The sequence below is a fragment of the Glossina fuscipes genome, unplaced genomic scaffold, assembly GCF_014805625.2.
Source record: "Glossina fuscipes isolate IAEA_lab_2018 unplaced genomic scaffold, Yale_Gfus_2 42, whole genome shotgun sequence".
Taxonomy (NCBI): Eukaryota; Metazoa; Arthropoda; class Insecta; order Diptera; family Glossinidae; genus Glossina; species Glossina fuscipes.
Window position 1 is genome coordinate 944350 of NW_023998426.1, and position 17621 is coordinate 961970.

The following is a 17621-nucleotide window of genomic DNA, read 5'->3' on the forward strand; positions in this document are numbered from 1 at the left end:
TCCAAAAGAGAAATTCTATGAAATAAAGGAAGAGTGAGAGAGGGGTGGAAGAAGAATCTTAGAGATTTTATTTATTTATTTGAGACCATCGTACAATATACTTTTCTGGTCGTACAATATACTTTTCTGGTCGTACAATATGTAACGCTCTTCATATACAATTCAAATATTGAATTCGTCAAAAATATTCTAAAGTTCATGGCGAGCTCTTATTTTCAACTTGGCTTCACTTTCGTGAAACATACAACCAAGCATGTTTTTTGCTTACGATTAGCAGAATTTCTTCTACTCGCAAAGCAAAAGCTTGGCATCACTCGTACGGGTGTACAGAATTACAGTAATTCAATAGAAGGCTCTCTACAGAACGAATTCAATTTGCACTGTGTACTGCGAATTCTGTATAGAGTGCGTCACAAAGACCATTGTTGTACAATTTAAATACTATTTTTTTTCTTTGTGTTATACTCTACATGGCTTATGATACAAAGGGTATTATATTAAGTTTGCGCTGTGGTGCATCTGTGTGGGCAACACCTAGAAGGATTTGAAGTAAATCCACCTTTTATTATACCGATGGGCTCAGAATCACCTTTTACATCATTCTAAGCATGTCTGCCCGTTTATTCGACCGTCTGTCCGTCTTGTTTTCAACCTACAGGTAGCAATTTGCGACATATTTTGATGAAAATTGATAGACCGACTGGCATTGGCCCAAGGACTAACGAACGCTATGGAAAATGGTGCGAATCGAAGCTCTTTTTCGCCCACTAGCAAGATAAGGCTCTATTTTGAAAAGTCGTTGTTATATGAATAATCGTATTAAGGTAAATGCTCTAAGTTGCCGGGTTCCACTACAGGGCTTTGTGCTTCCCTCGAAAGAACAAAAGAACGTTGGAGGGCAAAAGAATTCGGTTACAGCTGAATACAATTTTACTTTACTTGTTTCAGTTATTATTTCCATTGAAAACTCATCAATTTACTTTTTAAAAAGTACGAATATATTTTGAAGTGTTGTCTATCGCAAGACTTAGACAAAGCCGAATATAATCCTTGTCTTGATTTTTATGCATGATTGAAAGACTGAAATATTTGAATATTTGATGAAAAAAAAAAAAAAAAAACCAAGGACAGCTGACTAACTAACAATAATTCAATTGGCTAACTGCACGCAAACTTATGTATGTATATATATATGAAGAGAAACCATAAAAAAATATTATAACAATTTATTATGATATTAAACTTTTTAATGCAAATTAATCAAATTACAGCCTCAAAGGTAGCAATTTAATCTCACTGTGCAATTAAATCTGTAACATAAAGAGAGAGATGAACAGACATATGTATAAGCGACAGGTCGGCCTAATGATAATTTACGAAATATTACTCGGTTAGAAGGTTAGTCATTCATTCATTCATTCATTCATTGATTCGTTCATTTGTACGTTCAATTCATTTCAATTTCCTAACCGTTATGTTTATTTTGTGTTAATTTTTGACATTTAAATATGAATTTTCAAATTTGAAAGTATTTTTGGCTTAACTTGGCAAATATTGTGCAAATATTACATACATTGCGGTCGTTTTTTAACCTGATTATCTTAAAATGCTATTTATTTATTTATTTATTTTTTTTTTTTTCTTATTTTAATGGTTTACTATTGCGGTATATATATATAGTCTTCCGAGTTGATCTTCACAATAAGCACATCATGTACTCAATTGAAGTCATTTGAACTCCACGCAATCTATGTACATGTGTAACAGATTGCTAACCAACTCATCTCGTACTCTTTTGTAAATGTCGGCTGGTTTCGAATACAAAAAGAAGATGGAAAAAAAAAAAAAAAAAAATCAAGAAAATAATAATAATAATGATAAAACCAAGGTTATATTGAAGACACAAACAAATACACGCAACACACATAAATGTAGCATGTATGTGCATTAAATATACATTCGTTTGATTAATTTATGTATGTCAAATAAATGCACAAATAAACATCAGTTAGAAACCGTCGTTAGTTTGTTTTTCTATTAAGGGAAAGGAGACCTACAAAAAAGCGATAACAACCGAACATTGTTACTGCTGATGATGGCACAATACTACTTAAAAACTGACGATTTGCTCGCTTGGTGTGTGTGTGTGCGTGTGTGCTTTTCTATCCACACAAACCAAGATTCACTCCATCTTGCGCTGACACACATGCAAATAAATATTTATTACTATGGTTTTATATATATGTATTAATCTTTATATATATCCTCGATATCGCAAATATGTTTGCGTTGAACACAACAATCATTTATTTATATCTAAATATTTTAGAATTGAATTTTATATTTCTATTTTTTTTTTAATTAAAAGACAAATAGTCAAGTACATGCACATTGATAGTAAACGACATTTGAGAGCACGTACCAAGCAATGCTTTACTTTGCTAGTAACAAAATAAAACCATATTCGGTGCTAATGTTTATATTCCAATCACTTCAAAATTCGTCTTTTTTCCTAACGCACTACAGAAGGTACGTTAGGTCAACCAAAGGCTTGCATTTTAAGATTGTATATAGACTTGGTGCCGTGGGTGACGGCACTAAGTAAAACACACCTGTTTATGTTCCGATTATAAGCTTAAGACTTTACTCGGTAGGATATATGTAATGAGATTTTTTATACCTTGCAACACTTGTTGCATAGGTTATGTTAACACTCGAAGGACTTGAGATAAACCCACCTTTCTACCCAGAATCATGTCCTGAATCGATCTGTGGTATAGGTTATATTAACACACGAACGACTTGAGATAAACCTACCTTTCACTATACCTATCTACTCAGAATCATATTCTGAATCGATTTAAGCTTGTCTGTCCGTCCGTCCGTTTGATGTCTGTCCAAGTATTTATGTGAACAAACTACAGGTACTTGGATGAAATTTGGTGCACTGACGTGTTTTGACCTTAGAACGAACATTCCCCACGCAGAAAAATTCCAAATTTCAAAATTTCCCGACAAAACTCTCTGTGTAGTAGTATTTTGCCATTCAAAACTGATATCAAAAATTTAGTCCAATTGGGAAAATTCTTTCAACTCCCTTTCATATACCCATTTCTACGAAAACTCAGTCTTCTCAAGGTAAAGAGGTCTAATCTTCAATATTTCATGGTGAAAATCGGGGAAATTCTTTCAACTCCCTTTCATATACCCATTTCTACGAAAACTCAGTCTTCTCAAGGTAAAGAGGTCTAATCTTCAATATTTCATGGTGAAAATCGGCTCGTATTAATAGATTGGTAAAGAAATCAATCAGGAAATATAAACCCTTTTATGCCAAATACGGTCTAATTGTTAATGTTTTATAATGGAAACTTGAACCCCAGTCCATATAAGTTTTCTCATGAACAGTAAACCACTCAGAGAAAGTTTAAATTTTTAATATTTTTTGATAAAAACTGGTCCATAGTAACAATTTACAAAAAAAATTAACGGCAGAGAATTTGGATCACATAGGTCCTTTTTTAGACTCAAACATATATAGGGATTAATATAAAAAGCAAACCTTTATATGGACAAAAAGCTTTAATTTCTACTTTTTTAGGAAACTGAAAAATAATATAATTTTTTGGAAAGCAAGATAAGTGTGGTCAAGTTGCGATGTTTCGTACAACCTTCAATATGCGGGCTTGCATGAATAGTAAGTATGAGAACAATATGTGATTTTTGAAGCATTGTTACAAAAACTGCACTAGACGAAGTGATGTAGGGCATCTAACGGTCGGCCTTACCCGATTATAATATTCCTACTTGTTTACATTCATTATCTGAGAAGGGAAGTGTACTAGATTTGCTCTCACAAATTGTAACTGAAAGCTGGAATTTGGATTGTTCGAAAACGCGTCCGATCTGTATACACTTATGCAAAAAACTGTAATATCGAACTCATAAAACTTGCTGATGCAATATTTTATTCAAATCTTGTGCAAATGCTTTGTTGAAAGTTAACAAAAAAAAAAAAGAATGAGAAAATTTATAGACACCCCTACAATTTCTGCTGCTTTGAAACGATGGTATCGAAAATTCTTCCCAAGTCAATGTCGGTAATCCTTTTACCAATTTCTTCTTATTTAAGATATTGGTTAAACTTTTGTACATTACAATTTCCAGATCAAGCTATGAAAGCCCAGAGAAGGTGTATTCAACTTGAACTGAAGCTAGAGGTGGAATACCGAAAAGCGAGAGCAGCGTATATATCGGAAGAATATTTGAATTAAGTAACCCGGCTTTCCATTGTGTTTACCATTTGGAACTTTTTAACCCGAAAATAGGAATATGACATTATTAAGCAACTCTCCCGAAATAATCAGTTAGTCAAATAGCTATATTCACTTCCTTTAAACCTTTACACAAGACCTTACAAGTGTGCGTAAGAAGAAAAGCGGGCAACGTTTGTGCTTGTTGTCTGATGAGCCTAAGAGGAACAAGAAGACTTGACGATGTCGCCAATCAATTTTGGACGTGAACGGTGCCGAATAGACAGGCTCTAAAATAAAGATAGGATCTTTCTAGACGCAACACACTAACGTTCTTTTAAAGAGGACAAGCTTTTAGTGTTTTCATAAAAATATTAGGGAAAATAAGACAATCTCTTGATATACAAGCACTTGTCAATATAGAAAGAAAATTCGTTCGTTTCACCTCATCGATAATTCTGTGCGATTCAACGTATGAGGCTGACTTTAGCTTTAGCGAACTTGAAACACATGAAACATTATTAATTTTTATGCCCATCAACGAAGAATTGAAATGCACGAGTTTTCTCTTTCTATATCTGAATACCCAGAAATAAGCGTCATTATATATATACCGTTAAAAGACGTTGCGGACCTGAATTAATTTAACAATATTTATGTGCCTATCTATCTGTCTATACGTTTGTATCTGATCTCCTGTTAAAAAGGTTGCAATCAAAAAAAAATTGAAATACGTACGCAGATGACATGTGACATGTGGACTACTGGCTGGTGACCAAAGGTCGAATGTAAGAAAGAGCAAAATCTGCCCAAATTTGTAGCTTCCATTTCAATGCAGGTATTGGTTTGAAATTGGATAAGCACACTTGCAAAGATGAGCTACTTAGAAACCTGTTCATTAAAGAACAAGAGCTAGCTTATGGCGTCTTGAAAATTGGAACAATCGTTCCACTATCATGTTCTTAGACGAGGTTTCAAAACTGATCCATGAAAATGAACCAAATTTCTTCCTACGTTTTAATGAGCTTGCAAGTTCTAGAAAATGGAACGGTAAAGGTGGGAATACATTTCATCTTTATGGTCTTAAAGAGCCTCTGACTCGTAATGACAGCCGCAGAATATCGTTATCGCTCTGTGCATGTAAGGTATTGGCATTATGCGCATTATATATAATCCTGAGCGATATCTAGCACATCAGCTGCTTCTTTGAAGAATGTTCCTATAGCAGTGTATGCGAAAGTATATCTAATGATATTTTAATATATTAATCTTTTTCGCCACCAGTCAAGGTACATTTATCGCATATCATTTTTGATGCCTTTTTTACAAACATATTTTTTATAGGAAAGAATTAAAGTTACATAAGCAAATTTTAAAGTGTATCGAATTCGATTAATTTTGAGCAATTCTGAAGAGCAAAAAATTGAAAAAAAAGAATAAACAAAACTCAAATAAATTATCCGAAAAAGTCACTTTTATATATATATACGCACACATCTACTCTATCACATCTCATACTACGAAATTCACTTGACGCTTTATCATAGAATATAAAAAAAGAATATTAATTTAAACTTGAGAAAGATCACTTCCCGCAAAGTGACGAATCTTTGCCGCTACAAGGAAGAAATGCGTCCATCCAAATATGCAAGGTTGCAGCCCTCGAAAATACAAAGTACATCGCGTACATTGCGAACAATTAGAAAGAAAACAAAACCAAAGTCATCCACACCAATGGGAACAGATTCTCTTACAATATTTAGCGAAATTGCAACAAAAGAATTTAGCTGCCCTGATCGAGCAAAGTTGGTGACACGGTACCTAACATAGTGAAACCGTGTAGTTTGCAACAAAAAGCATGGATCCTGTTGGTTCTGCTAAATTGACTGAAAAAATAGACATTGATGAACCACAAGAAATCGCATCCGATAGCTATATATAACAAGTCCAGAAATAACACAACCTTCATTGGAAAAATATTGAAAGTGACATAATATTAAACGCTAATTAATATCTGAAAAATATTAAAAATGGAATGTTAAAAGTGAAATAACGTTAAACCAAAATATGAGAAGTGGGGTATAAAAAGTGAAATAATATTATGACAAAATGTTAAAAGTGAAAAACTATCAAACTGTATATTGAAAGTGGAAAGTCAAAAGCATTGAAAATGAAACTAACTAAACTTTGATATAAATTCATTAAGGATTTCATAGAAACCCAAGTCTTGATTGTAAGAGGATTTGCCAGATTAATCAAATAATCCGTTCTCTTTAATTAAGATTACATGGCGGACGCCATAACGCCAAAAGATATATAACTATATATATGTGAAATATACATTTACAAATAAGCTAAACACCAACTTTATTAAAATTCAAACGAAGATCTTCGTGTTCCCAATAAATCTTTTTTACTAACCTCAGTAAATTATCTATTGTTGGTTTACTGACAGGAAGAAGAAGAAGATATAAAGGTTAGAATTCTCCAAAAACCTATTTTTCCTTACTCAGTGTCTGTTGAGAACTCCTGAATAGTAAAAATTTCATTTCTAACATTTGTCGCTCTTTATATCATTAGCAGTGATATTCTTTAAGTTACTATTTAGTTAAGCATATATGTACGGCTAAAGAGCTGTGTGATGGTTTTTTTCACTTGAAACATTATCCTGACTTTCTTTGGAAATGGAGCAATGTATATATATTGCACAAAAACCATGTGTTTGTAAGCTAGTTACACTCGTTGGCAGCTCTTTTTCCATTTGAAAGAATGCTGCCCATTTTATTATAGATTCATATGTAGTCTTAATCGTAATCTTGGCAACTCTATTGCGAATTGTCAAAAATTGTTGCAAATTCATCGTTTAGTAGTTGTCAACACTGCAGCGAGTCAGCTTTAGTAAAGAGGATAAGAAAGTGAATTAAGTTTGTGTTGAATTATAGAAAATCTGTCAAAAAAAGTTCTTTAATATTTCATAAAACGCTTGTAGTAAACGCTGTGACGTGTAAATTATTTAATATTAGTTTTTTTTATTAAGTGAATAAAGTTCTATACCTACTAATAATAAAACAATGGCCGACTCAAAAAGGTGAGTGTGTGTAACCGTGCAAAGAAGTAAAGCCGACAGAAAAATTACCCCAACCAAAAAATACACAAAAGAGTAGGGTTTCAATTTTCTGCGTTGTCATGTTGTTAGAAACAAGTAAAATCTTATATAAAATTGCTTAGATACGATTAACAGAAGATATGATATTAATATTTGAAAGCTACCTTAAGTTCTTGATATGTTTTTGGAAATACAACACGTTTCATTTGAGGGAAAATTGAAAAGTTTCGATAGCAGAATTGATTACTGGTTTTAAAAATGTTGATTTTCTTTTCTAATCATATAGAATGATGCATAGATCAAATATGTTTTGAGTTAACTTTCAAACTTGTAGTCATGTCAAGATTTATGTGCGAGTTCTCTGTTAAAACAATGAAAAAATTGCTATCAACGTAAGAAATTATTAAAAAAAAAACAATTACTAAATATATATTGAAAAAGAGTGGTAATAGAGAAGAAGAAGAATTAACCAGCCATCTGCACACGCTTATACGGCAGTTGTTAGTGTGTATGTATATATAGGTACATGTATATATATATACATCAAAATTTTGCTGTGTTTGAATAGACACGAAATAGAAAGAACAGCAAGAAAGGACAGCTTAGCACTATTGAGCATAGTTTGAGAAATGGCGACTGGTGGCAGTGATAGACGTAATAGTAACGGCGGCAACAATCCTCGTCGGCGTAGTTCTTTTCCACGTTGGAACGCGGATTCCAATCAAGAATCCGATATGGACGTTTATGAAGACGATACCATAGACGAAGATCATGATGTGCAAAATTATGTACACAAATATCGGCAGGATCAAGATTTAAAGCGATCTCAAGGTGTATTGCATTTATCAAAACCTAACGAAGGCAACCGTGGCAAAGCATCGGGTTCAAGTATTAGCAAAGATCCTGCGCCCATGGAAAAACGGTTGGCATTTTTTTTTTTTTTTTTAATTTGATTTAAGTTTTTTTTTTTTTTCGTAACTGGCTTGATGAAAATTTGTTAATGCTTTGAATTCATTACAGTGAAGATTTGGCTACTGCCATTCTCAAGCGCAAAGATCGCCCAAATCGTTTAATTGTTGATGAAGCAACCAATGATGACAACTCCGTGGTCTCATTGTCGCAGGTGAGATAAGTGTTTTGAAAACCGATAAACTAAATGTATATCCGAGCAATTTATTTTTGATTTTATTTTTCAATTAAGGCGAAAATGGATGAGTTGCAGTTATTTCGAGGCGATACAGTCATCTTGAAGGGGAAACGTCGTAAAGAAACTGTGTGTATCGTTTTATCGGATGACACTTGTCCCGATGAAAAGATACGCATGAATCGTGTGGTGCGTAATAATTTGTGTGTTCATTTATCTGATGTCGTCTCAATTCATCCCTGTCCGGATGTTAAGTATGGCAAACGTGTACGTATTTTGCCTATTGATGATACTACCGAAGGTGTCACCGGTAATCTGTTCGAAATTTATCTGAAACCTTACTTCCTGGAGGCGTATAGGCCCATTCATATGGGTGATAATTTTATTGTACGCGCTGCTATGCGCCCGATTGAATTTAAAGTTGTACTCACCGATCCAGAGCCTTATTGTATTGTGGCCCCCGAAACCGTGATTTTCTGTGATGGTGATCCCATTAAACGTGAAGTAAGTAATATGCAAATGGTTGCAATCAGTTAGCCGCATTTGTTATACATGTGCCATTTAATATGAGATGTGATTTGACTTTGGAAAAAGGATGCAAACTTTCCGAAAAAATATTTATTACTTTAATTTTCTTTTCTTTCCCGCTGCGCAGGAAGAGGAGGAATCGTTGAACGCCGTAGGCTATGATGACATTGGTGGCTGTCGCAAACAGTTGGCTCAAATCAAAGAGATGGTAGAGTTGCCGTTACGACATCCATCTCTATTTAAAGCCATCGGTGTCAAGCCACCACGTGGTATTCTTATGTACGGTCCTCCCGGTACGGGTAAGACTTTAATTGCACGTGCCGTAGCCAACGAAACAGGTGCTTTCTTTTTCCTAATCAACGGGCCTGAAATTATGTCGAAATTGGCCGGTGAATCTGAATCGAATTTACGCAAAGCTTTTGAGGAAGCAGAAAAGAATTCACCAGCTATTATATTCATTGACGAGATTGATGCTATTGCCCCCAAGCGTGATAAAACTCATGGCGAAGTTGAACGTCGAATTGTATCTCAGCTGTTGACACTGATGGACGGCATGAAAAAAAGTTCACATTTGATTGTAATGGCTGCTACTAATCGTCCCAATTCGATCGATCCAGCTTTAAGACGTTTTGGCCGTTTCGATCGAGAAATTGATATCGGTATACCAGACGCAACAGGGCGATTGGAAGTATTGCGTATACATACTAAGAACATGAAATTGGCAGATGACGTAGACTTAGAACAAATTGCCGCCGAAACTCATGGTCATGTAGGAGCCGATTTGGCCTCACTGTGTTCGGAAGCTGCATTGCAGCAAATACGTGAGAAAATGGATCTAATTGATCTGGAGGATGATAAAATTGACGCTGAAGTGTTGGCTTCGCTGGCTGTTACGATGGAGAATTTCCGTTACGCCATGACCAAATCAAGTCCTTCAGCTTTACGTGAGACAGTAGTCGAAGTGCCCAATACTACTTGGGCCGACATTGGTGGCTTAGAAAATGTCAAGAAGGAGTTGCAAGAATTGGTGCAATATCCTGTAGAGCATCCCGATAAATTCCTTAAATTCGGCATGCAACCAAGTCGTGGAGTTTTGTTCTACGGACCGCCAGGTTGCGGTAAGACATTGTTGGCTAAAGCCATTGCCAACGAATGCCAAGCGAACTTTATATCCGTTAAGGGCCCGGAATTACTGACAATGTGGTTCGGCGAGTCTGAAGCCAACGTGAGGGATATTTTTGATAAGGCCCGTTCGGCTGCCCCTTGTGTTCTATTCTTTGATGAATTGGATTCAATTGCTAAAGCGCGTGGCGGTAATGTTGGTGATGCTGGTGGTGCTGCGGATCGAGTGATTAATCAAATATTAACTGAAATGGACGGAATGGGCGCTAAAAAGAATGTTTTCATTATTGGGGCCACTAATAGGCCTGATATCATAGATCCGGCTATTTTACGTCCAGGTCGTTTAGATCAACTCATCTATATACCCCTCCCCGATGATAAGTCACGCGAAGCTATCTTAAAGGCTAATCTACGTAAATCGCCTTTAGCCAAAGATGTAGATCTGGGGTATATAGCCAAAGTTACGCAAGGATTCTCCGGAGCTGATTTGACCGAAATCTGTCAGCGAGCTTGTAAATTAGCCATTCGCCAGGCAATTGAGGCAGAAATACGACGTGAAAAGGAACGTGCCGAAAAGCAAAGTTCCGCAATGGACGTATGTATAAGATGAGGTCATAGTGAATTTATGTTAAGACGGTTTCGTTTTGTTCAATTTAACAGATGGATGAAGACGATCCGGTGCCAGAAATAACACGTGCTCACTTTGAAGAAGCTATGCGATTCGCACGCCGCTCTGTGTCAGACAACGATATACGTAAATATGAGATGTTCGCCCAAACCTTACAACAGTCTCGTGGTTTCGGTCAAAATTTTAGGCAAGTCTTTTACAACTTTTCCCAAGGTTACTCTATATAACGTAATTATACATTCATACAGATTCCCTGGTAGTTCTAACGCTACGCAAGGCTCAGGTCCTAATGTGCCGGTGAATCCACCCGGCGACAACGGAGATGATGATTTATACAGTTAGATTTTTTTTAGTTTTAATTCCTTTCCGATCATTTACTATAATCATACCATGAAAAAAAAAAAAAAAAAAAAAACGAATTAACTAACATAAACCGACAACAACCACTCGTAACATTTCAACAATTCCATCAACAACAAAACGCGAGTAAGATGACAACTAATCATTCTTCGTAAGCGAGAAAGAAAAGAAGACAGTTACTACTCTACTGCTGTGTCACCAAAGTATGCCGTTACTGTCTTTTTCTCTTCTTGGTAATTACTTTACATTATAATTTAAACAGAAAAAAACACATACCGTAAAACAACAACAAAGATCGATCTTTCTAAAATATTCTCTTGCTCTTAATATATATCATATATTGAATATAAATAAAAGCAGTTTTTAGATTGGAAAAAAAAAATATTAAGAATTTAATCATTTTTTGTGAATGTGAAAATTAAAGCGAAGATAATTTTATTTCTTTGCTCTGCTTATACGCTTCTGTTAGGCGACAGTTGAAATTAAAATTATGGTGAACGAAAGGATTTGTATCGCCAGTGCTGCCAAACAGTAAATAAAGATTTCAAAACGGCGACGCCGCTCGTCTCTTGAAAAGAACGTAAACCAGGCAAATAACTGGGAAATCTCATCGACCTTACTCGTTGAGTGGTATACCACTTGTGGTATAGATGGTTTTTCAATATTCTAAATTGGCGTGAACGGCTGGGGCAATTTTTTGAACCCGTCTCATATAACCGATCTTAGGGAAATTGAAGCTTATTTGGTAAAAAGTTTCCAAAATTTCGTGGTGAATTTTACCTCATAATAGTAAATAGATAAAGAAATCTAACTTACCGAATTTGATAAATATATCTTTGGGATATCAACTGCCTATAAGGATTCTTATGAAACGTAAATTATTATATGCCAAAAAAAAGCCTAATTGTTAATGCTTTTGTGATGAAAATTTCTTTATAACTGTAATGAAATAAAAAAACTAAATGAACCTAATTTGAACCGCATGGGTCTATTATGGCATGCTAAATACTAGATCTCCTTATGCGTTAGTGAGAGGGAAATCGAATTGTGTTAGGTTGTCCGTAAAGCCATTTCATTTTTTCCTAATCGTTGATTTAATTGCATTTTTCCAAGACACTTGATATATAAAATATATAAAATTTTATTATATGGTTTAAGAGCTAATGTATTAAGGCGTGTTTCTGAAACGTTTTGCTTGATTCTGTAAAATGGCTTTTGCCTGATTGCCTTATCAGCTATGGAAAGTGTTAACCACCAAAAGCCGACATATTTTAGTTCTTTATTATCGATCAAGTAAAATTATAAATCGAGCAAGAAAAAGAAGAAAAATTATTGAATATGTATGAAGAAGACCAATACCAAAACTGGTTTACAAAATTTCGTCCCAACAATTTTGACATCGATGATATACCATGTTCCAGAAGATGAGAAGCCAAAACAAAGGGACTAAGTAATGCAAACTGTGTGTGTGTGATGTAGCATGTTCTACAATGTCAGTTGAAATGGATGCGAAGACAAAATAAAGGGACTAACTAATGCAAACCGAAGAGCGTCAATTCGAAGGAACGCTGAGAAATTACATTTATCGATCGAATTTGAGCATTTGTCCACCGTAATAAAATCCTCTTTTAATTTGACTGAGAAAAAAAAAGAAAGCGAAACGACTTTCCGAACAACCCAATACCTTGAAAAATGTTAAATTTCCAGATCTCTTAGGCAATTCTGTTTCATGTATTTCGTTTCAAAATCTTGATGCTTACATTCCTCAGGGAATCCTGTATGTTAAGTTTAAAAGGTGGCCCTCAGATGCTTACAAATATCTTCACACAAACCAAGAGATCAAAATATAGGTTTTTAAATGTGCATTCAAAACATGGGTAATTTTGGGAAAAACTTGTGAATTTTCCATAGAATGAAACTTGCTCGGTACAGGTGTACATTATTTTATTTATTCTTTATTTCCATTTCATTTTTAATACAATGTTTTTTTTTGTTCTTTTGTTTTTAATGTTTTACGTCCATGTTTATTTTTTTATTTATTTATTTTTTGTTTCATTATTATTATTATTATTATATGTTATTGTTAATTTGTTTTCTGTTTTACACATACAACACAACAATTATATTTAATTATGGTATTATCGTATTTGTTTATGTACTTAACAGTATCTTTTGGTATGTACTCGTATGTATACTTTGTTTTCCATTTTTTAAGAATTGTTTTTTTCTCTTTTTTTTTTCATAAAATTTTCAGATTTTTTCAAATTATTACAAAGTGAAATTCTGATTTGATGTCTATTTAAATACATTTTTGAAACATTAAAACAAAGAAAAAAAAATTTCTAATACGAATTAAAATTTTTAAAAAGTTCGCATGGCATGAAAAAACGTCACTTTGATAAATATGAAATTCAAATTAAATCAAAGGAAAATCATAATTGAGATTGAATTTGTTCTCTCTGGTTCTGCAGCAGACCAGCATACGACATTGCTTTTCATTTCATGGCAATCCTATAATGATTTTTATTTGTGAAGTATCGACGGCTTATAGAGAAGAATTAAAAAGCCTGTAGATAGATTGGCTGCTAGCCGTTAATGGCAACCTTTTAGATGAGTTTAGTAAATGCTAGAAAGAATTTATTTCGGTATCTGTTGACTCATATGGAAAAGGAAATGTATTAAAGTGTTTTTTCAGTTTCCAACTTTTTTAATTGAGAAGTGATAAGAACTACTGGGGCAGCTAGCAAACAAAATCTATCTCTGAGATACAATTTTAAAGATTTTTTTAAACAATTTGAAGTCAACAAGGCCTTTCAATCAATTGACTACACATGACGAATATATGCGTTGTGAAGGAAGTACAACATTTTGTGTTCGGACGAATACATACATCACGATCAGCCCATACGTCCGGCTCGGGTTTCCTCGTAAAATTTTATTAATGTTCACATTACGCATACTTTGAGCCCGAGGAGCACACCCGTTATTGCTCAATTTTTGCAACACAGTTTGAAAGCGCATTTTCCAAAGAAGACACATTGTATCACTGTAATCAGTCTCGGCAGTTAATAAAGGCCAGCCGTTTTCCGCATAGCTATTTATGCAAAGGCCCTCTTACCTAATCAGTTACATGCCTGAAATAACACATTCAATAATGCAAAAGTTTAAATGTACTGCGCGTTTTCCTAAAGCTCACGCAAAACCGCGCGAAATAATGATTTCACTTCACCAACCATGAAGAAATTAATTAAAAGTATTTAGGGAGACAGGGCATTAGGGCCGCTCTTCAATGAAAAACACCTAAGCCGTTCAGCAACTCGGCACCGTAGTCAAGAATTGGATGCATGGAAAAGCTCCCTACGACCTTTCGTTATGAAAGAGTTGCGTCTACTTGCGAGACTGAATTTGTTAGTGATCTTAAACATTCTGGCCACTCTTCAACCGGGGACATAAGAGCAGTTTATAGAAGTGCTACTGAAATTTAAGCGGGATCAACTCGGCACTTGGTCAAAACCCGGATAGTTGGTAAGGCTCTCTACAGCCTTTTTTCACGAAAGATTTGCATCCACCTGCGTAGACACTTCACTTGACTCAAGCACTAAAGCCCAAGCACGGCACACTGGCTTCTTGAACAACAACAGGCGAACATGATCAAGGTACGTATGTGCAAGTAAGGCCTTGACAGCTATTTACCTGATTTACTAATCCGTGCGTACCTCAACACTGTACACTTCATGAATCGATAAGAAATTTATAATTTTTTATTATAAAACCGGATTTTCTACCAAAAGAACTGCTTGTTCGACGTTTGGAACTTATTATTTCTCTATGACTGTGTGCGTGCGTGATGTCACTCTCAGCCAGTTATGAGAATCTTGGAAATAATTAAAATATTGTTTCTTTTAAATTAAATTTTAACTAAATAAATAAAGATAAATAAACAAATGCATTTATGTATCTAAACAAGCTATATATGGACCAATATCTTAAACATAGGCCATATATCTTTTGACACCAAAAAAATGTACGTTCAAAGTCCAAGAATGAGTGAAGACACCGTACGACCTATTGGACTGAAGTCGTATAAAGGCGTTAAAGGCGAAAGGAAACAATCAGTCAGTTGTCGGTGAAATAAAAGCTTAAAGTTTAGTCAAAAGCTAGAGAGAGAAGTTGAAGGCCGCCGATGATTTTTCGTGAAAATGGAAAAAGTTCTAAAACTATAATTTTAGCTTTTGAAGCAAAAAGTTCTTGTTAGTCTATGTTTTAGTTCTTTTCAAACTCTAGCCCACCTAAGCTATGTCTTTTTTTATTGTAGCCTAAAAAGAAAAACGCTAAGGCTACTCAATGCGAACTCGTGTTTTTTTTAACCATATTCGATTCGCACGCCTGCTAGCGAATGTAATGTCGGAGAAAATAAACTCCAGCTCCTAACTGCTCGCTATGTTTTCATGCTGAGGAAGAAGGCGAAAAGCACTGCCAGTGCAAGTTAGAGGAAACTGTCCGTTTGATATGGAAAACAAACTGTAGTCGTACTTGGGCCTTATTGATGGACATGGAATTAAGCATTTGTGGTGCTGCATGGAATGCGCTGATATTCCATTATCAGTCTCTTATTTGATTAAAAGAATTCCGATTGCCATTATTTTGAAGAATACAAGAATGCAAGTCTATTCAACCATATGTTAGCACTATTATGAAAGGCGTAACTATAACTAAGATATTCTTAATAATCAATCAAAGGAACGGTTTTTATGCAATGCTATGCTATGCAATGTTTTCATTTATTTTGTGCATAGGTTATTACTGTTGCGGGATGCGGGCTTCAGTGTAGGGATGAGTTCTGATTAAAAGTTTTTATTTAATGAATGTGAAGAAAATGTCCAGCACTTTCATCTCGAATATGATTATTATCATTTTGTTTATTATATTTTTACTCCTGTTTAATTCTTAATGAGCTGAGCCAAAAAAAAAAAAAAAAAAATTTTTTTAATTATAATTTATTTTTTTTTTTTTTTTTTTTGTTAGCTTTTAGAATTTTTTTTTTTTTTTTTTTTTTTTTTTAAATACTTTATTTTCTTTTTTAAAGATTTTTTTTTTTTTTTTTGTCCTTAAAACACTTAAACATTAAATTCCTTTTGAAATGTAAGTTTTCATAAATATTTCTTTTAATATTATTTGTGCTCGCATTTTATTCATTTGTTTTTCAATTTTCATGTATATTTATTAATATGAGCGACAGGAAATTAACCATCGTTGATGAATTTCAAGTTAAAAAAATAAGCTCATCGCGTAAGAATATGAGAGGCGGAGAGAGGGAGAGAAGGCGTCATTTTAATTATTCATTTATATTTTTTACTACAACCATATCAACGATGTAGATAATTGAGCTAATTTTGTCATTCCTTTTGAAATTTTCAAAAGTTCGGTTTAGCAATTTCATAAAAATTTATATAATAAAAGTCAACATAGATTTAGGCAGATTTCTCTGCGCCATACAAGTTTACTTTGCAAATTGTTAAAAAGTTTCAGAATCTATGGCATATACCGATCGGAAATTTAGGCCAAGTACTTGTCTTGATGTCTCTCATAGTTCACGAACGGTTTAGATTAGCCCGGAGCAGTTAAGTGACAGTTTATGACTTTTTTAAATTTTATTACAATTATTAATTTAGCCAGAGAAGTAAATTCTAATTCTACAGTCTATCGGCTTTAATGGAACCAATACCGAACTTTGGATTTGAACCCATGGCCGTTGAGTTGTTAGATTTATTACATATAACACATCGTTCAATAAATTCGTAGGATGACGTTACTGACAATAGCGGAAGAAATTCCGCATTTTTCAACGTTTTGAAAATTACAACAGTAGCGTCACTGGAGCAGCTGTAACTTGTTAACTAATGAGAGGAATGGATTCGTCAATAGCGGCGTACCATCCATATGTCGTACGCTACACATGCCATTTATATTGTTTTGAAAAACGCAAAGATAGCGTCACTAAATCAAATGTAACGTGTAAACTAATAGTCGAGGTGAATTCGCCGATAATTGCGTCATCCTACCAACTTATTGAGCGACGTATTGTTTGATAAAGCTAATGTCTTTACTTCCTGCATAAACAAGCAAAACATTTTCTATTTATTTTTATTGAGTTTAAAAAAAATATTTAAAATTTCATTCGAATGGATATTGAAATACTTACCAGCATTAAAGATGCAGAAGGGCAACGCAATCTTATGCTTGTGAGGATCGGGTGAGTTCTTTTGATTGAAAACTAACCAACGTAATTCAACTTATCTTGAACATGTGTGGATACAAAAATCGTAGTTTTATTAAAGGAATGTCGAAATTAGCGTAAATCCTCATCGTCTAGGGTTCAGTAAAATAATAAATATATAAAAATGAAAACCCTCAACTCATTTAGATTAGTTTGTTTTTTTTTTTTTTTTTTTAAAATTTTTTTCAACTAATTTTATTATT

The 17621-nt window shown here is 34.2% G+C and overlaps 1 protein-coding gene across 1 annotated transcript; it reads left to right on the top strand.

The window, feature by feature from the left end:
• Window positions 1–7130: 7130 nt before the first annotated feature.
• LOC119636961 (transitional endoplasmic reticulum ATPase TER94) lies at window positions 7131–11205 on the top strand. Its single transcript, XM_038032721.1, has 6 exons — window positions 7131–7341; window positions 8380–8482; window positions 8561–9007; window positions 9159–10748; window positions 10814–10968; window positions 11030–11205. Exons 1-6 carry the CDS (start codon window positions 7325–7327, stop codon window positions 11121–11123), a joined length of 2406 nt encoding a protein of 801 aa, XP_037888649.1. The 5' UTR covers window positions 7131–7324; the 3' UTR covers window positions 11124–11205.
• The last annotated feature ends 6416 nt before the right edge of the window (window positions 11206–17621 follow it).